Source organism: Spironucleus salmonicida, chromosome 9, assembly GCF_000497125.1.
Source record: "Spironucleus salmonicida strain ATCC 50377 chromosome 9, whole genome shotgun sequence".
In the NCBI taxonomy this organism is placed as follows: domain Eukaryota; phylum Fornicata; order Diplomonadida; family Hexamitidae; genus Spironucleus; species Spironucleus salmonicida.
The window spans coordinates 157,648-176,953 of record NC_090604.1 but is presented as its reverse complement, the minus strand read 5'-3'; the positions used below and the strand labels follow the sequence as shown (position 1 = coordinate 176,953).

Sequence of the window (19,306 nt, the reverse complement as noted above, 5' to 3'; positions counted from 1 at the left end):
TTTATTTATACGTTTCGGCAGTATTTATTCTATTAATTGCCTAGCCCTAGCATTAGCTTTTACTAACTGCACCTATAACAAAATCTACCAGCAGAGGCTATGCACCCAAGCTAACCAAACGCTAGAAAGGGCAGCCGTCACTTCTCCGTCATCTGCCTTCACAGCGCCTCCCCTAAGTATGCTGTCTCACTCCCACTTCGTAGTGGCTTGGTACGTCCCAAACTTTAGCCACGCACTTTCACCTTGGCTTCCCAGGGCGGTAGCTGAAGCATCTCGTGGCCCACTTCGAGCTAGCGCCTCACGGGAAGCGTCGCAAAGTAACAGCGCGAGGCGCCCCTTCTTTCCGGCCGTCCCAGTACTCTCGATTCGGTCATACAGTCAGTTAAACACCACATCTTGTTCCAAATTGTGAAGTGAAGCCTGACCTGGCAGTATTGAGTACTTCGCTGGGAGACTACGAGGGAAAGAGCTGTGCCGAATTTTATCTTTCTCGCGCACCGCCCGCCTCGGGATGGGCGGGCCCGCTTCCCAGCACCCGCCCAGCGCCCGGGTCCGCGGCCACGCCCCAGTACTCTCGATTCGGTCATACAGTCAGTTAAACACCACATCTTGTTCCAAATTGTGAAGTGAAGCCTGACCTGGCAGTATTGAGTACTTCGCTGGGAGACTACGAGGGAAAGAGCTGTGCCGAATTTTATCTTTCTCGCGCACCGCCCGCCTCGGGATGGGCGGGCCCGCTTCCCAGCACCCGCCCAGCGCCCGGGGTCCGCGGCTTCAAATTCTGCTCTTGAGACAGTGTACGTGCTAATGAAGGTCTCAGATGCATTTTCTGCAAGTCAGAAAGGCTTATTTTTTCCAAATTAACGAGAAATGCAAAAGTACTGTACCATCTTACCAATATGTTCAGATTGATATTATTGAATTACTTTGATTATTTCAAGAAAAAGAACAGGCGTTTGATGCTGTATCAGGTCGAGTATTCCTGATATTCTCAGCCGGCAAGATATCGGGAGTTTGATAATATGATAAGTTATATGAGTATATTAATATTATTTTTTGCGTGCATTTGCAAATGTATACAATATAATACGATAAATAGTAGTATGCTCCCTTCCAAAATTTGAATGAACCCATAGTTTTTTGCAGAGTTAATCTATAATCAGATAAAATTACCTCCAAATAAGCAGGAACTACGACGTATTGCATAATCTTAGTATTCTGTATTCCTGTCCTAAACTGCCCCTTCCCCTTCGCTAGAGGTCGTCCAAAAGTTTGTCAACAGGCTTCTCACCCGTTGCCACATCTGCGATGAATAGCTTCTATAAGCGTATATGCTTATTACCAGACTGAATAAGCGAATTGATTTTTCCATCAATCCATATTCCTGGCAGAAGCTCGTCACAGTATCCTTCCAGTTACTAAATAAATTTTTCAATGACAAGTACGTATGGGTAAAATAAATCTGTGCTGTGAGTGGGATCCAAGATGTTGAGCTCGTTAAGCTAGAAATGCTTTTCACCGAGCTAGTAGAATTTGATTTATACTACAGCGAAGATGACTACAAGAATGACTGGGCCGCTATGTAGAAACTGAAAATTTGATTTTCATTATTATTATAGCTTAATTAGTTTTGCATCAGAATTTTGTGAATTAGATTTTGATAATTTACTATGAAGTTTTGCTAGGAAACATGGATAGAAAATAAAACAATGGAAAATATAATTAATTATATTAGATTTTTATTACTCAAATACTGATACCTGATTCTAAGTATATAATAATATGAAAATATGCTCTTAGTATAAGATAAATTATATGGTAATTGATAAAAGGCTTAGAACTACAATATTCAACAGAAACTATATGCATACTTGAAATTGAATGGTAACCATAATTCTGTTCGAGACAACTGTTAGAACTATGGCGAAACTAAGATTTAGGCTCCTGATCTTAATTTTATTTTTTACAAATATTAACTTTCCTATACGCTAGATTAATATTTAATTATTTAGTAAAAAGTAAAATATTTATTGTCTGTTAAATATATAATAATATGTTATTTAAATTAATTACAATCCGCTCCAAATTACCGCAATGACGTACTACGAGATTTTATAGTTGCAGCCAACTACTACCCCACAGGAAATACTATCCTCATATCGTCGCTTAGCTCTTAAAACTCATCCTTCTAGGAACAAAGATTCCCCCACACTTCCTTTCTAAAACATCACGGCTGCGTACCAGATTCTATCCAACCCCGAACTTAAAGCTCGCTTCGATCGCTTCGGAGAAATCTTTAAATTCTAGGAAAATGATGGAAAGTTATCTACATCCGGCGAAAATTTCCCTCCCCTATCCACTTCCCTAACCATCTTTGAGTAAATATTCGGCTCATCAGACCCATTCTCATGCGACTATGATGTAGGTATTTCTGATTTCGGCGCTTTCCCAGGTGCGGATGAGAGAAACTGGAGACCTAGAGTAAAAAGAAGCGAAAAAGACGGCGATATTTTCGTAGATTTGAAACTCAATCTAGAAGAGTTATACTTCGGCTGTGTTAAGAAGAGAAAGATTCTAAAGAGAATTTTGAATGCTGATTCTACTTTCTACGAAAAGCCTGAAATTGTTGAAATCCAGGTGCAAAAAGGATGGAAGTAGAACACAGAAATTCGTTTCAGAGAATTAGGTAATGAAGCCTTCGGAATCGTGCCTTCTGATGTCATTTTTATTATCTAGGAGGAATAACACGAAATTTTTAAGAGGAACGGTGATGATCTGATGATATAACTGAAGATCTCGCTCGCCGAGGCACTATGCGGATTTTCGAGCGAAATCAAGACTCTGGACGGTCGTGCACTACACGTAGAGTGCAATGAGGTAATCTAGAGCGGCGGCATCAAAGTTGTCCATGGTGAAGGAATGCCAAAAATCAACGGAGGGTTCGGCGACCTGAAGATCGAGTTCATTGTGGAGTTCCCTAAACACATTCCAGAGGAGATGAAAGGCGTGATCAAGGGAGTCTTGGAGTAAGTGGAGTGAGAGAATTATTGATACTCAGGTCAGGATATTTCAATGTACTTGTCAGACAAATTTATAGTTTTTGATGTACTCTTTTGCCTCTCCATTTTTTCGCAGGCTCTGGCTTTAGCTAATTTATTACATAGACCTGTTAAGACGAATAAGGGGGGCAGCTGGTTGTGCGAATATCTGGGCCCTGCGAACTTATTGATGCTGCTGTGGGCATTGCTTGGTCTTTAGAGTCGAATTGAACTATTTTAAAATATCCTTTTCGACAACTTCGGGTAGGTTTAAGCCTCTTTATGTGGTATTTCTGAATATTATCTGGCTGGACCTCAATGAAGGGAGGAACATATTCATAGAGTCCGAGTACGACAGTGAAATTATTTTTTACTTTCTGGTAGCTGGTAAGTTTGCAGCTACCTAAGGAAATTTGTTCTCGAAAAGCAAATAATTTGCAAAGTTAAACTATTCCATTTTATATCGGTAGTAATAAAATTTTATATATAATAAATATATACCATACTTTTAGAATTATTTTTTTTTGTATTATGTTTTAGTAGTTAATAGTTATTATAATTAAATTTTTATATATATTTTATTATATAATATAAATTTTTAAATTTTTAAATCACTGTTTAGGTTATCATTTATTCATATATAATATTGATATATATCGTTAAATCGGCCTTTCCAATAATGTCTAAATTCACTCTAGCCCTATAAGTGCCAGCGCTCCAGATGCTTCCTTTATCAAATGGCCTGCCATTGACCAAAATTACAACAAAATTGGCTGGAACTGTTATATTCACGCCGCTGAAGGCAACCTCGCACCAGGGAATTTCCGTCTAAATCACTGGCCTCGTTCTTGTCAACAAGCTCATCAAATCAGTGTTCTTCGAGCTCCAGAAGGATATTTTTGGAGCGGAGAAGTCAACACTTCCGCGTTCCATACCGTTCGACCTAGGGTAGGTCTAGCTACCCTACAGCACCGGAAAAGCAGGCTCGATAGAGATCATATACTGCTTGAAAGCGATTCTTAAAACTTCTAATACAGCAAAATACCTAGAAACCCCATCGTCTGCACTCTTTTTTGAGCGTTTCGTGCCATCTCCGCAGCGCGAAATTACGCCATTCAAGACCGAAGTAGGAGCGGAAAATGCAATTCAAATTGAAATTTAAACCTCAAATACCACTCTAAATCTCGCCCGAGATAGTTTTTTAGGTTCTGTAAATTTCTTGCTTTGCTAGAAAAAGTTCGTGCAAATGGAGGTCATTCTACGTGTCCGGAGCCAGTACAAGGAGCGGAACCAGATTTTTGTACACGATTGGGAGGATATTTTCAGATATCAGGCGATGGAAGGGGCGCCCGTTCGGGGCGAAATTGTGCCTTTCAAGATTCCACTTTTCAGACTGCAGGAGGCTTTCTGTAGCTTCGTGACGGAAGACTGCAAGATTGACTGGAGCGTTTTGGTTGATGTGAGCGACACAGACGGCCAACACTACTTCAAAGAGATTTTGCTCAATTTTTGGTGGGGCGAGGACGAGGCAGCAGAATGAAGATTTGAGGGTTTTCGTTAAAGAAGTGAAAATCAATGTCGATATAATATTTAAACAAATGATATAACAAAATTTAGAAAAACATGCATTTTCTCAAAAATCATATACTTTAAATTTTCTATACTATTATTATTATACAAACTTAATACCACCAATCACTTCAGCACTGCTTATAGTCAATTTTTTTCATCGCCATCAAAACGATATTGATGATCAGCAGAACTAGCCCGTAAACGAAACCAATGATACCGGCGATGTTTAGCAGGCAGGAGATCCAGCCGCTGGAGCAGAAGGCGTTGAAATTAGGGAAGTAGAAGCCACTGACGAACGTGAGCACAATCGGCCTGCCGATGGGATTGTTCAGGACGCCGAACTGCGCCGCGCCCTTGAACGGCGCTGCTGCTAAAATGAGCAAAATGAGGATCACAAAAGCGGCCTGTATTAGCACCGTTATGTTGTCGATATAAACCGCCAAAAAGCAGATAATCGACAAAACTACGCAAACAATTGCCGTTATTATGTTGATCACTTTTTCCATCTAATTAGGAATGGTGAAAATGTTTATAATATGATTATTTTATAATATTTTAGTAATATACATATTTGTAAAAACGGAGTGGTGAAAAAGTGATTTATACGTTAAATAATATAATAATGTGAAAAGTTTCTAAATAGGATGATGATGATTTTTTGGTATTGGGGGTAGATCTGTTAATTTACATGATTGGGTAGGGTAAAGCTTGTTTAGAGATAATGTAGTATACTAAGATGTGAGTTAGTTATATTCTAAAATATTTTATGACGGAGATTTATTTTTACAAAAACTACAAAGCTTTGGTTTATAAAAACTATAAGGAGATTGTAATTGGTATAATAAATACTTGGTTTTATAATTGAGTAATTACTGCATATATTTGATTAATATTTATTAGTAAGATGTACATTATCTTGTAGTTTTTTACAAAAATTATAGAAAACTCAACAAAATAGAGAGATTATACTCTTATAGTGGATTTATTAGGTTTTAGAATGAAAAGAGGATGATAGAATAAGGTTTATGCAGTAAACAGTTATAGTTGAACGGTTGTGCTTACCGTTAATATATATTGGAATGTGAAGTCATTACTGTTAATTACAAAATAATAATTTGCCCTTTATCAGGGCACATAATTTATTTACATACCAGAAATACTTAAAGCTGAAGGGGTTAAAGTATTTTTCTAACTAGTTAATTCTGCTGAATTAAATAATTTGTAAGAATTTAAATGACTATTAGTTTAATTGTAGATACAGATTTTTAATTTAAACTAAATTTTACTGATTTGGTTATTAACACGAAAATGATTGCTAGAAATATATTATTAAAATTAAAATCCGATATATATTAGGTAATAATGATTATAATAATATAAACTGAAAAGCTGATAATATAGGTTATAGTTTTCTTTTCCGATTAGTGGTACTATAAAATATGATGAAAATATTTTTTGACGTTTAAGTTAATACAGGACGTAATAAATTTTCAATGTGGAGAATAAATTTCATTATAGACAACAACAATTATTTGTGGATTATAATAAATAAATAAGAATCTAAATAAGTTATAGTGCTTTCATAAAAATTATTTATAGTGATTAGAATATGAATCTTTAAATAAAATTTTAACCATCAAAGATATGAATATTCTTCATAGAAATTAGATAGTAAAATGATAAAATCTTAATTTATCTAATTATACAATATTTTTATCAACTACTTAATAGGTATTTATATTTAGAATTATGTTAAAGTAACCTAAATAAATAATAATATTGCCAGGAGTTTATGACAGTAACCTCAATTAAATTTACGTATGTATAATTATATGTCATATTTTAGCATCTATATCTATATATCAACTAAATTTCGTGTTCAAATGATGATAATTATCTAATTTTAATTATTAGGAAACACTATCATCATTATCAACCACAGTTATTTTGCTAGCCTAATCGTATGAAAAATAAATCGTCAATCACATTCTAAAAGACCTAGGTGTAGCCTTCATCACCTTCTCGAATTCCATTTCTAAATCTTTAAAATACTTTCCATCGAGCAGCTTCCAGGGATTTTCAACTTCCCAGATTTGACTTGTTTTGTAGTGTTTATCAAGATAGTTTAAAACAGCAAAATAGCAAGATCCCAACTCATTTTACCACAATTAATCTTCCTTGCAAGTATCAAGTGTTTTTTACATAACTTCAGGCTTTATCCTTAACTACATTGCAAACATATCTACCATTTCAGGAGTAACGACTTTGGACGTCTTATAATTTTATCCATCTCTAGAAGTAAGAACTTCGTAATGTGATGATGTATTAAGCATGTGCAAAATGGTAAGTCCAAGTTTAAATTTAGAGTTTGTGGCAACGTCGGTGAGCTTAATTTCGGATAAATGCTCGAACGTTCTATTTGATAAAAGTGAGTGGAACGAGCTTGATGGTTTAATGGGAAGCGAAGTAGGATTTGTAGGGATATTCAGTTTTGGTATCATTTTTAGTTAACGTAGATTAGTTATTATAGTATAATGATAATAATATAAGTTTTTTGATTTTATCAAAAATTAAATATAAATTTTTAATTTGTCTATGTTTTGCAAATAAGAAAATAACAATTACGCCTATAAAGTATTATAGATAAATTAATATAATTAAAGAAAAGTAGAATAATCTTTCATCTTTCATATGTAGTATATACATTTATTAGTATAATGGATTTTAAATTTCAATAAATATTATACATAAATTATATAATATATAAAAATAAAAATATATATTATATTGATATAATATATTTATAAATAAAATGAACCTAAATAGTTTCTATCATTTAGCGTGCAACCATGCAAATATAGTACCTCTCACGGATCCCCCCAAATAAATTATTTGCGATTACGATTACTTACTTACATTTGAAACAGATCCATAAGAAATACTGAATTCACTAATTCGCAATATTTCCTAAACATCACAATTAGATTTTACTAACTATAAAATCATCAAATGATTATGATTATGCTATAGGGATATCCTACACAGTGACGTGGTATTTATTTATCATTTTATAAAAGATTTATAAAGTATGAACGAGACAATATACTAATTTTAAGCTATGATGCTCAAACTCCATACTTTTCAACAATGTAGATAATAGATCGCCGCAAGCTATAAAACCTTAGATGATTTTAGTTTAATACTAGATATAATATCAAATTTATTTTTCTTATTAGAGTCTATCTATTTACTTGATTTCAGATATTGATCATTCCCAAGATAATTATTATCAAACTCAGATTCAACATAGCTTTAAATGCAGTAAATATGCATTGACAATATTAAATGGTGTTATATATTATGCTCATCAGAAATAACTGTAGGGAAATGAATATTTAAGCACAATATCATGATGTATTTTAGCGTAAATTTATCGCAATCGAATAATAGGAAACTGAAATAAGCAAATATTTACGTATAGCTTGACACTTCAGCTCCAGAACTGTTTAATCCCCTAATATCTGACTATATTTATCAAGAATTTGTTTTATCACCTATTATGAATCTACTATCAATACTAACAGAAATAGCGAATTGTGTATACTTTCCATTCCTAATCACACTAGCAATTACTCCTAACATACTAATTGAATACTATTTGTTTACTCTTTTTGCTGTAGAAACTAACATTAAATATTGTATTTTTAATATGCTAACAACAAGTATTTGCATCGTGTAGAAAATAATCAAATACCTATCATCCGATCTACACAAATCATTCTGCAAAAATGATGACTCTACTAGCATCTTACACAGTGCTCAGCTCGTGCTACAATGAGCAGACGCGTCTCGAAGTGTCGGAAATGCATAACGGCATAATCATCCACCTCGATTCATCCAAAAACGCAGATTGCGCAGCCCTCCCCACCGCAGTTCAGATCCAGCTGCGGTTCACAAACAGCTCTCTAGACCTCCAAAAAGTCGTCACCGACTTCTAGTACGAGATAACGAAGTCCATTTTTATAAGCGCTCCTGACCTATCCATTTACCTAAACCTCTCTGGCACGCTTATGCAGCTGCGCAGCTACAGCCAAATCCTTCTGCTCCAAATCCAGCAAATCACGCTCACGCGCTTCAAAACCAGCTCAGTTTTCCACTCTCTAGAAGTTGAATACAACCAAACGGTTTTCACCGCCACAACGCGATTTCCAAGCACCTTCACTGCGCTGGACGTCACAGACGCATCGCTGCTAATTTCAAATTTCGATACGACCTACACCGTCAAATTTTCAGGCGCCCCCGTCGTGACCCTAGCCAATTTCACGCTCCAGCTAGAATTTCCCAATTCCGCGCTCTCCCAAATCCTGTACCTCACCGGCATCTCAACAATCACGCTGCGATGCACGTTCGGCGCGAATTCGGTCCTTGCGACCGGCGAAATCAGCGTTTCAGAGCTCATCTACTTCAAATAACCCTCACCTGGCGAAATTTCACGTTTCAACATATTCCCGACCGGCATTTTCGTCCAACTGAGCCAGAGCGCCTACTTCGAGCAGCAGCTCGCGCGCGCCGAAACGGCCTCAATCCTAATCTCGCTTAACGACGGCGCGTGCGAGCTCCTGGCTGATTTTGCTGCCGAAAGCGTCAAAAACAACATCGCAATTCGCGGTTTTTTCGCCGCCAACATGGACGTGCGCACGTTCGGCAGCGACGCGGCCGAGTTCGGAGCCTGCACGGAACGCGTGCTAGAACCAGCGCTCGGGACGGTCAGTTTCGCGCTCCTGGACGCCGAAAACGCACCGTTCGACCGGGTCTACTTCGACCACTTTCCGGCGCAGCGGAGCTGCTTCCAGGACGCGAAAATGACGCTTCTGGACGCTAAATTGACGATTTCGGCGCGGAGCGAATGTGATATAACGGCGCACTTCGCACTTCTGCGGATTCTGCTCTACGAGACGCCGCTGGACTACTTTTTCGACCGCGCGGTGGCGCTGCGCGAGCAGAAGTTCGTGCTGGGGAGAAATTTGGAGGTGGGGGTAAGCGGCGTGCCGGAGAGCGCCGTGGCGCGCCTCAAGGGGGCGTACGAGTTCAGGATTTTGATTTTGACGAAAAACGGCGTCGATTTCGACGTTTTTGAGCCGTTTTTCCACTTTTCCGTCGAGCTGAAAATTGTGATTTTGGAAGTTTCGATTTTGGGCGTTTGCGCGGTTACGGCGGCGGCGGGTTGCGCGCTCGTGCTGTTTTGCAAGATTCAGCCGCGCCTGAAAAAGGTGGCGGCCGCGAAAATCGAAATTGACGAATTGTGAGTGGAAGGGAAATTTGTATATATTAATGTATAATAATAGGTATATATAATTAGTGGAAGGGGATTTTTCGCATGTGGAGTGGGAGGCGAAAATGCGGTAGTCACTGGCACCTGTTAAGGGCGGTCTCTAGCTTTCCTACGCGCTCGGCTAGTTCCAGCAGGAGAACTTTTTGCCGCGAGTAGGCGTCGAAAAACTGCTTCACGGCAGCGTAGGGGAGCAGCTCTCTCACAACGGTTGGGCGGTTACCGTTGAGCTGTATTGCGCCGCTCAGGCTCGAATACGTCGACAGGCGGTGAAGGGCGCGCCGTGGGTTCATTTTGGAGGCAATTGTCATAGTATTTTATTATAGAATTGTGATGTTAGTATATGCTGGGAAACTAGCAAACTGTATATAATTAATCAATTGAGGTATTTAGTATAATGAAGTATAATTATTTATATGCTACTAATTATTATATGTTTATATAAGATAAATATAGCAGATCAGATAATTGAAATTTTACTTGCTGGAAATTTCCGAATCGAAAAGTAAAGTTAGAGTGGTTACTATATAGACCCAATAATAAATATAACTAAGTAAAATACCATTTTCACTAGTCCTCAATTGGCTTCGTAAACGCACCACTTCTCTTAAAAACAACGTTTCCTGTACAGTTGTGCACTGAAATTGTATCTTAAGGTATGCTTCCGTACGTAGTAGGTTCATACTCGACCTTCTGGAACTCAACGTTCATGGTGCTCATCATTTTTTCTTTCTTCAAAATATCTGTGTTCAGAACGTCATGACCGCCGGGATTAGCGTATAAGCTCTGCTGGAATATCCTTTTGGCTTCTCTAGGATTGACGTACTCCTCCTTAACAATAGAAAGGCCTGGCTCCCTATAAACGGTATTACCATCTTTCCTCTTCGAAAACTTACCGTATATTGAGTTGGTTGTAGTATAATGGTCTTTGGGATCGACAGTAGGGTCCACAATACAAGACTGTGCCGATGGATCTTCCTCGTTGTTGAGCCTTCTGCGTTCCATTTCTTCAAAAATTACCAGCTCCTCAACCCAGTTCCCGACTCTGATAATAGGTTTGGAATTTGGTTTTCTGTTGTAGACGTTCTTTCCGTCAGAGTCGTTGGCGTATTCGTTCATTTTGCTCTTAAGTGGAAAGTGCGCGTAAAAATATTTTATCAAATATTATTGTATAATATTTATTATATAATTTTTAATTTTAATATGAAAAATAATATATATTATAACAATACTTGAACATCACCATATTTACTTTTTCCTACATAATAATGTATTTACTAGTTTACACTCCAAAAATTTAAATGTCTACTCTCAACGGAGATTCGCTATTCATGGATAATTTGGAATAATCCATATTTTAGAACTCACCAGAACCACTTATTCCATCGTCAGCAATGCCTGGCTCCAAATCTTCACCATAACCGTTTTCGACACCCCAACCCATGCAGACCCCAGCAGTTCCAAAATCACATGACACATATGATGCCGTGTAGTCGCTTTAAGAATAAATCTAATAGCTCACAAACTAAGTTAATTAACTTAATAATTCTGGAGCGATTCAGCAACAAAATGATAACTAATCAGTCTTCCATAACCCTTTCCAAAATAAAAATATTATGAACACACCATTCCATCCTCCAGTTTAATCTTCAAATTAAAATATATAAGATATATAAGTTCCAGCTGGATACTTAATGGTGTCTTAATTAGAGCTGGAGCAGATGGTAGCCAATAAGGTACGAGAAAAATTAGCGTAATCTGAGTCTTAATTATAGCATACCTTACGAGTAGACGAAAGATTGAAAACAGTAGAGAGTGCATTAATGTCAATCACAAAATCATTATCATAAAGCAGGGAGATCCGTAATTCTAGTCATTGTAGCAGTCTTGCCAGTTCTGACTTATAAAACAGGCTTGATAGAGTACAGAAATAGATTGAGATTTTAGGAATTAAAAAGTGATGTTTTCGGTGCAATACTCATTTTGATAAATTATGTTTTTAAATGAAATGACGATAACTGGTAATAGATATTTTCAATAAAATATAAATTTAAGGTAAAATTGCTTAATATTAGCAATATATAAGTTAAATTATCCAAAAACTGATATTCTAATGATATTAACTAAGAATAATATCAAAACTTGAACAGTATCATAAAATTATAAGTAGGAATAAATACTTTAGTTCGAAAAATATAAAACCAAATAGAGAATATAAAAAATATCATTTTACAATTTGCAGGAATTTTAAAAGAACAAAAGTCGTAGTATTCCAATATTTATTATATTAGAATATCCTAAATAAATATTTTTAAATTAAACTTAGTTGAAAGTTGTATATCAGTTTCTATGTTTTATTTAAAATTCAAGGTTATTATACTATATTTAATTTTTTTAAAGTTTACTAAAAATTAAGTGAAAGTATTATAAACTAAAAATACGCAAAGTAAAGATAATATTTTTCTAAATATTGTAACTAACATTCACTAATATCGTTATATTGACATTATATTATATAATTTGCAAAGAAATAATAAAGTTACTGTAATTTCAGCATAATACTGATATTTTGAGTTTTCGAGATTGAGAGCTCTTTCCACTATAAATGGTGTCATTCGGTATCCTATTTGCAATCCAATCGCTTGCCGCCGAGACGCTCGGCTTCACCATTGCAAACTTTTCTTCTGACATCATAAAACTTTACTATATGGCTATTGGTACTTCAGCTAATTTTGCAGCCGCTGATGGTGACGTGCAAACTTTACTACCATATCTCTCTATCGCCTCCCTGGTAGGCTTCCTACTCGCTTCTCTCACCTTCGCTCCTATTGTCAGCTGGCTAGGCTACAAGAAGACTGGCTTAGTCGGTGCTGCTGGTGCTGCCATCTTCAATGTTCTCCTCTGCATCCCTTTCAATGTCTACTACTGGCTGGTTATGAGGCTTTTTGCCGGCTACTTCGTTGTATTGTTCTAGCAGCCCAGCATCATCATCGTGGGTGAGCACGCTGAGGCCAGTAAGAGAGGTCTCCTCGGTGTCATGTTCCAATTCAACGTCACCCTTGGGATCTTGGTTGCCTCCTTAGTCTTACTTGCCATCCGTACTTATCAAGATACTTATAACGGCTGGTGGATCAACTTCATCGTCACCCTGATCTGGCCTCTCATGGGCTTTGTCTTGCTCTTCTTTGTACCTGACGTCAAGCCCAGAGAGGAGAAGGAAATCTCTCCCATGCTCCTGTTCAAGGAGAAGAAGTACTTCAAGGTCCTCATCCTCTCTGTCATGCTCGGCCTCAACCAGCAGTGCACCGGTATCAATGCCGTTATCGTATACGCCACTGAGACCTTCAAAGACACCTTCAAAGATTCAACTGGCAAAACACATGCGTTGTCCTCTGTCTTCGGCTCCATCATCATCAACGGTGTCAACTTTGTGGCCACCCTCGGCGCCCTGGCCTTCATCGAGAAGCTCGGCCGCAAGATCCTCCTCTTCGGCGGTGTCGGTGTCTGTTTCGCTGCACAGGTTGCTCTCATGATCAACTACATCCTCCCCACCTCTAACACCGCCCTTCTCATTACAGCTTCTGTTATATTCATCATTGGATTCGAAGTTGGTCCCGGTCCCATCTTCTTCGTCTTCGCCTCCGAGCTCTTCCCCGTTGAAGCCAAGTCCCTCCTATCCTCAATCCTGCTCAGCTTCAACTACATCCCCAACATCTTCGTTGTCGTTCTGTTCCCCATCCTTACCAAGGCTGCCAAATGGTCTCCCTTCGTTACCTACTTGATCGTCATGGGAGTCACAACCGCTGTATTGCTCTTCACCACTCCTGAGACGAAGGGCAAGACCCAGGAGGAAATCCAGATGATCCTTACCGGCTCTGCACCCGCTGCGAGCAGCGAAGCCGAGAAGGGCTCCGAGGTCAGGTTCGGCTCTGGCGTTATGACTGCTGAGTGAAGAATCTATTGTTATATTTCTGGGATACTACCTTCTTGTTCACTAAATAGTTTTAGCTTTAAATGAAGTATAATTTTATTGAATTTGAAAGAGTCAGACTTTCAAAGATACTAAAATATACGATAAAACTGATTAGTCTTTCTACTCCATATTTAGATTCTGAGTATAATATTAAGCATTATAATGATCTATCTTGAAACTTCATTATCAAATGGTTTGAAACGCCATTTTTAATGCAAAATTAATTTTTTATATTACTCATTATAATACCATAATATTACTTAATATTCAATTTAATTCAAATATTCCTTAATCCGCTATTTTGACTGGCTTCGTCATCTACATATTGTACGCTGCTCACTTTATTTACTTTTATACTATATTTTAAATTCCTTTTCACTATATTAGCTTTATTCAAAATATTTATTTTATAACTTAAAATTTTCAGTTACTATGGAAATTCCCTGATAAATTTAAGTAACCAACATTACTTGGATCAAAAAGTACAGAAATTTGAATGCGAAATTCGGTTTCTTGAAACGAATGTTTTCAGATAATCAAAATGATTATTATACGATTTCACTAGTTCCTATTTAAATTTTACTCACTGCGGGTTTAACTGGAGTGGGAAATCTTGTACAATATGAGTTTAAAATTGATTACATTTAGAGATAACGAAAATATATAATTTTGAAATCAGTACTGTTTTTACTGCGAGATACAAAGAATATTATTCCAATTTCACATTATAACTTTCAAATCAGCTGCGAGTATTCCAATTTTTAATATATCAGTTGGTTTACTGTCCATTTAAAGCCGAAAAAGCATCAAAACGCTTTTAGTCTCCAAAATCATTATTCAGACTTTATCATAACCTTCTGCAGGTATCAATTTTTTCATAGATTCCAATTCAAATTAGATTTTTCACTCCACAAATTCACACGCCTCACTTCTTCTCACCGCTCCACCAGACTACACCCTTGAGCAGCCTCCGCACCTCCTCGTCTTGCTCAACTTTCCTCCATTATATCACTTCCCGGACGAAAACCACTCCAACAAGCGGCTGACATTTCGCCAAATTCTTCAAAAATCGAGCGGATTCTACAGTTTTTTCGAGCAAACAATACTTTATTATATCCATGCCAGTACTATCAAATTCGATAAATTCTACGAAATTCTACGGCAAAATATCTCCCAAAATTGTTATCGCCAAGTTCCTCGAAGCATCAAACTTGCAACAACTTAATAAAGCGGAAATGAGATTTTCGTGGTACGGAATTTTTAGTTTTTGGAGGATCTTTAGACTCCGGATATGCTTTTGCGGGTTTTCGGTCTGAATGAGCAGCTTGGAATGGAGCGTTAAGGAGACGCTGGGATGTGATTTTAGAAATGCTATTCTGTGCATGATTTATCGCGTTTTGAGAGCCAAATTCTGGTTAGATTGTAGGAATGTTAATGTTTTGTAAGACGATTGGATTCGGCAGATAGCTTGAATGGTCTTGAAGCTTTTCCAGAGTGGAAAAGTTAAATTATTTGTATAATATTTACAAGTATATAAAAAAACTCCACCACTCCTTTACAAATTTCTTATCTATTATTGTATAATAATAATAAAATTTAGTTGTTCTTTCCTTTGTTATTCTAATTTTTTCACTTTATATTTTTAATTTGCCATTATATGCTATTTTATAATATTAATATCAAAGTTAAAATCGCGGTAGAATTTTTAAATCAATAATACTGATTATTATATCTTTCTAAGCTAAAAATCGCTAGTAATTCTGAAAAATCTCTAAATTGTTTGAGCAGCATTTTGGAACGCATTTTTCGCCAAAATAACACCTGAAGGCAGGAGGCCTAGATATGCAAGATCGCTCGAAATCAAGAGAGAGGTTTTATGCAGAAAATACCGCCCAGCTGCCTGAATCAGAAGTGCCGATTTGAGTGCTTTTTGTACTTTTTGAGGAAAATTAGAAGGAGCCCAAAAATTCGCAAAAATCGAAACCTCGAAATCTGAATTTTCGGCACAAATTTTGCGCGATTTTTTTGCCAAAAAGGAATGGGATTTATTTTGTATTTTAGTTACTTACGATTCGAAATAGGAAACAAGTTACAGAGTAAAAAGTTGAGTTTTAGGCGAATATACATTGATGAATTATAATAGAGGCTCGATATCAATTTTTGACAATATTTTGTTAACTAAAAATCCTTAATTTTCGTAATATTAACGTATAATAATTGATTTGACCAAAAGGATTTTTTGGTAAAATTTTTCTACAGTTTAAATTGATTTAAGCGATTATTATATACTAAGATATAATAAATTATGAGATTTCGCGAATTTAACAGTTTTTCTTATATTTGCACCCCTGAAGTTGGCCTAAATAATCGTTGTGGCTATGCTTATAAGCTCTGCCTGATACGGACCGTTTTTCAGAAGCTGGTTTTTCAAAAATTCGCGTGTTTTTTACTGTATTTTCACGATTTACTTCACGAATTTTTTGTTCGAGATATCAGTTTTGCTGCTAGTTTCTTCAATTTCCCCTGCAATTGACGCTGGAAAATCGCATTTTTCGACTCCAAAATTCGGATTAATCTGCAGATTTTGCTCATTCTCACTGCCTAGTTAGCGACCATTGCCGTTATTTTGCGACAGCACGACCTCAGGGGCGTAGATATCGACCGTTTCAGATATAATATTTACTTTTAGTGCTAAATTGTCATTTTCCTAGTGAATAATTGACCCAGAGAGGTCTGGATTCGAAGGATTCGAATTAGAGCTGTGAATTCTGTTTATTAGTTCGGAAATTTCATTATTTTCATCAATTTCAACCTTTCCATTTTGCGAACCAGGGCTGTGAATTTTGCTTATTAACTCACCATTTTCAAGCTCGCCATGTCGCAAATTAGCGCTATTCTCAAAATCCTCATCGCTGGCTTCTTGTTGCTTATTAAGCAGCTAGCTGAGTTCGTCATTTTCAAAACTGGAAGATTCGAATCTCTAAATTTTGTTCATCAGCTCAGAAATTTCTGCGTTTTAAACGTCGTTATCGGAGTTTTGCTTATTTAAAATTTCGCTGAATTCGTCATTTTGGTCAATGTTGTTATTTTAATAAATTGTGTTAATTTCTTCATCCTCACCTCCTAACACCCTATTCAGAACATCCGAAATTTCGTCGCTCGCTTCCACGTAATTACTGACTTTCTCCGCCTAATTAACCCCTTATTCTCCGTCCTCCCAACTTCCGTTTTAGCGATTCAAAATTTCGCTCATTTCGTCAATTTCACTTTTTGTTATATCAGTTCTAATACTCACAGAATTTTCTTCACCAAATTACTCACTATTTTCCTCACTGCTAAAATCGAAATTCTCGATTTTTCGCACCAAATTTTCGAGCTCCAAACGGCCAGAATTCGCGTTTTCGCCCGAAACACCGCTGAGTTTCAAGTTTCCGGCGGATTCCAGGAGCTGGCTAACGCTGATTTGGTCGGTTTTTTCGTCTGCAAACGTGACAGATTTTGCGCGTTTTGTGGCGAAAAAAGCCGAGGCAGCGAGCTCGGTAGCGGGAGCCGACGGCTGCTGCTGAGACGATTAATTGTCGTAAAAATAGCTCGAATAAGCGCTTTGGTATGATGCTGAATTCTGAGTTTTTTGGGAGTAATTTGAAGTTTTGAGATTCTGGTTAAAGTAGTTATTATATGAGCTGTTAATATCTTCATCTTGGTTATTTACAATTTGACTTATTTCATCGTTGATCGGCGAAACGACGCTGTTTTGGTTGAAAATTTCCTACTATTCGTCGGATGACGACTGGTTGTTAATGATGTTGCTTATACTGGTTGTAGATACTGAGTCCTAAGAAGCATTATTTTGATTTCGGATGAGATCTAGCTCATCCTCGTCTTCAATAATGTCATTTGTGAGCTGGGAAATATCGTCATTGATTGCTTAATCAGCTTAATTTTCGTTAGTTTCCTCCGGAGTATCGTCAAAATCTCGAAATTAAGTATTGAATTGATTTATTTTATATTATTAGCAAGAATTGTTTGAATTAATTTCTTGTTTAAACAGAATATCAGTCGTTTTTGAACAAGGTTTTTTAGGATTTTTAGAAGCAATTTTAAGCTTAATATACCTTTAAATAAAAACTACTCTTCCTACAACAGTTTAGTTTATTTGATTTTACATTTATGGAGTAAGGATAAATTCAGTATTTTACCCTTCAAATTCGATGGCATTAAGCGCTATAGCAGTATCTAAGTCTTATATTTTGTAACCATTTTTAAGTAAAATAAACATATTATTCTAAGTTGGTACTATACCTTAAGAAATCATATTTTTCATAACATGAAATTCAATATCTTCCTCTACATAAAATGGTAATTCTTCAGTGTTGTAACTAGTATATTCTTTATTTTTTAGCTGATCTTACTTTATCACAAATAGCTATTTCCCAACATATTACCTACTTTTTTTGATCAAGTAGTCTTCTGCTAAAGTTTTAATACTAGACCAAAAACAGGACATTCTAACCAGGTTAATGGTTTCAGGTATGAATTAATTAAGTTAGAGAATATTTACATTATTAAGAACTTCATAACAATTAATAGGCTAAAATACTTTCCCACCTTATACATGCGGAATTTATTTAGCAACAATGGAGAATAAAGCTTATACGACACTTGCTGAATTAGGGCGCCCAAATGTAAAATTTTAAGGAGACTAAATTTTGGCAAGTTATTAAATGAAAAAATTAATAAAAAGGCGGAATGATACTTTATCATCTAATACAAGCTGATACTATTATTTGACTAGTGTATTAAATTAATGATCTTTTATTTCGTTAATAAGACTAATAATCCTGATATCTTTTGGGCTAACTTCGGGATTAAGTGCAGGAAAATTAAACGTCAAAGGTTCAAAATACATTTACTTGTAAAATAACTGAAAGTGCTACATTTAAATATTTTCTGATATAATTTTACGCTTATACGGATATACGTAACGCTTTATATTGGTTTAAATATATAACGTATCATTATCTGGTATTTCAATAATTTATCCTGAACATGGATGCATATCAAAGAATTTGTGCATAGAAGAAGTATCTAAATTTACTTATAATCTGTATGGATTAGGGTTAATAAGTCTAAACTTATTAGAGAATCGATATTAGATAATATTGTCTAGATATAGGGATTACATTATTAAAGGAGTGGTTAAATTTTAGTATATTTATATATAATAATTTGTTTTAAAGAATATAAATAAAAATTTGAGCAGAGAATTATTACTTTATTATATGTTATATAATGTTAGATTATAGAAATTTCTACAAAAGATAAATAATTCATAATTATTAATATAATAATATAATAATTAAAATCAGCATTACCCGTTTACAAATAATAAAA

The 19,306-nt window shown here is 36.1% G+C and overlaps 12 protein-coding genes and 2 non-coding genes across 14 annotated transcripts; 8 read left to right on the top strand and 6 right to left on the bottom strand. All coding sequences in view use genetic code 6, as the record gives it.

Moving 5' to 3' along the window:
- The first annotated feature begins 362 nt into the window (after positions 1-362).
- SS50377_r20035 lies at positions 363-483 on the top strand. The gene has a single exon (XR_010957839.1). It is a non-coding gene; the product is annotated as a 5S ribosomal RNA (ribosomal RNA).
- A 92-nt stretch (positions 484-575) lies between these two features.
- SS50377_r20036 lies at positions 576-696 on the top strand. The gene has a single exon (XR_010957840.1). It is a non-coding gene; the product is annotated as a 5S ribosomal RNA (ribosomal RNA).
- A 428-nt stretch (positions 697-1,124) lies between these two features.
- SS50377_28442 (Cyclin) lies at positions 1,125-1,601 on the top strand (the record flags this gene model as incomplete). The annotated part of the gene is made up of 1 exon (XM_067912209.1): positions 1,125-1,601. One exon carries the CDS (start codon positions 1,125-1,127, stop codon positions 1,599-1,601), a length of 477 nt encoding a protein of 158 aa, XP_067760266.1.
- Positions 1,602-2,094: 493 nt separating this feature from the next.
- SS50377_28441 (Chaperone protein DnaJ subfamily B) lies at positions 2,095-3,039 on the top strand (the record flags this gene model as incomplete). Its single annotated transcript, XM_067912208.1, has 1 exon — positions 2,095-3,039. One exon carries the CDS (start codon positions 2,095-2,097, stop codon positions 3,037-3,039), a length of 945 nt encoding a protein of 314 aa, XP_067760265.1.
- A 42-nt stretch (positions 3,040-3,081) lies between these two features.
- Positions 3,082-3,495, bottom strand: SS50377_28440 (uncharacterized protein; the record flags this gene model as incomplete). The annotated part of the gene is made up of 1 exon (XM_067912207.1): positions 3,082-3,495. One exon carries the CDS (start codon positions 3,493-3,495, stop codon positions 3,082-3,084), a length of 414 nt encoding a protein of 137 aa, XP_067760264.1.
- A 222-nt stretch (positions 3,496-3,717) lies between these two features.
- On the top strand, positions 3,718-4,578 carry SS50377_28439 (Vacuolar protein sorting 26; the record flags this gene model as incomplete). The annotated part of the gene is made up of 1 exon (XM_067912206.1): positions 3,718-4,578. One exon carries the CDS (start codon positions 3,718-3,720, stop codon positions 4,576-4,578), a length of 861 nt encoding a protein of 286 aa, XP_067760263.1.
- A 160-nt stretch (positions 4,579-4,738) lies between these two features.
- On the bottom strand, positions 4,739-5,116 carry SS50377_28438 (Transmembrane domain-containing protein; the record flags this gene model as incomplete). The annotated part of the gene is made up of 1 exon (XM_067912205.1): positions 4,739-5,116. One exon carries the CDS (start codon positions 5,114-5,116, stop codon positions 4,739-4,741), a length of 378 nt encoding a protein of 125 aa, XP_067760262.1.
- Positions 5,117-6,592: 1,476 nt separating this feature from the next.
- On the bottom strand, positions 6,593-7,111 carry SS50377_28437 (uncharacterized protein; the record flags this gene model as incomplete). Its single annotated transcript, XM_067912204.1, has 1 exon — positions 6,593-7,111. One exon carries the CDS (start codon positions 7,109-7,111, stop codon positions 6,593-6,595), a length of 519 nt encoding a protein of 172 aa, XP_067760261.1.
- Positions 7,112-8,398: 1,287 nt separating this feature from the next.
- Positions 8,399-9,916, top strand: SS50377_28436 (uncharacterized protein; the record flags this gene model as incomplete). Its single annotated transcript, XM_067912203.1, has 1 exon — positions 8,399-9,916. The coding sequence occupies one exon, from the start codon at positions 8,399-8,401 to the stop codon at positions 9,914-9,916; it is 1,518 nt and encodes a 505-aa protein (XP_067760260.1).
- A 100-nt stretch (positions 9,917-10,016) lies between these two features.
- On the bottom strand, positions 10,017-10,232 carry SS50377_28435 (uncharacterized protein; the record flags this gene model as incomplete). Its single annotated transcript, XM_067912202.1, has 1 exon — positions 10,017-10,232. One exon carries the CDS (start codon positions 10,230-10,232, stop codon positions 10,017-10,019), a length of 216 nt encoding a protein of 71 aa, XP_067760259.1.
- Positions 10,233-10,506: 274 nt separating this feature from the next.
- Positions 10,507-11,058, bottom strand: SS50377_28434 (uncharacterized protein; the record flags this gene model as incomplete). The annotated part of the gene is made up of 1 exon (XM_067912201.1): positions 10,507-11,058. The coding sequence occupies one exon, from the start codon at positions 11,056-11,058 to the stop codon at positions 10,507-10,509; it is 552 nt and encodes a 183-aa protein (XP_067760258.1).
- Positions 11,059-11,240: 182 nt separating this feature from the next.
- On the top strand, positions 11,241-11,900 carry SS50377_28433 (uncharacterized protein; the record flags this gene model as incomplete). Its single annotated transcript, XM_067912200.1, has 1 exon — positions 11,241-11,900. The coding sequence occupies one exon, from the start codon at positions 11,241-11,243 to the stop codon at positions 11,898-11,900; it is 660 nt and encodes a 219-aa protein (XP_067760257.1).
- A 644-nt stretch (positions 11,901-12,544) lies between these two features.
- Positions 12,545-13,891, top strand: SS50377_28432 (Sugar transporter family protein; the record flags this gene model as incomplete). Its single annotated transcript, XM_067912199.1, has 1 exon — positions 12,545-13,891. The coding sequence occupies one exon, from the start codon at positions 12,545-12,547 to the stop codon at positions 13,889-13,891; it is 1,347 nt and encodes a 448-aa protein (XP_067760256.1).
- Positions 13,892-14,837: 946 nt separating this feature from the next.
- On the bottom strand, positions 14,838-19,097 carry SS50377_28431 (uncharacterized protein; the record flags this gene model as incomplete). Its single annotated transcript, XM_067912198.1, has 1 exon — positions 14,838-19,097. The coding sequence occupies one exon, from the start codon at positions 19,095-19,097 to the stop codon at positions 14,838-14,840; it is 4,260 nt and encodes a 1,419-aa protein (XP_067760255.1).
- Between the last annotated feature and the right edge of the window lie 209 nt (positions 19,098-19,306).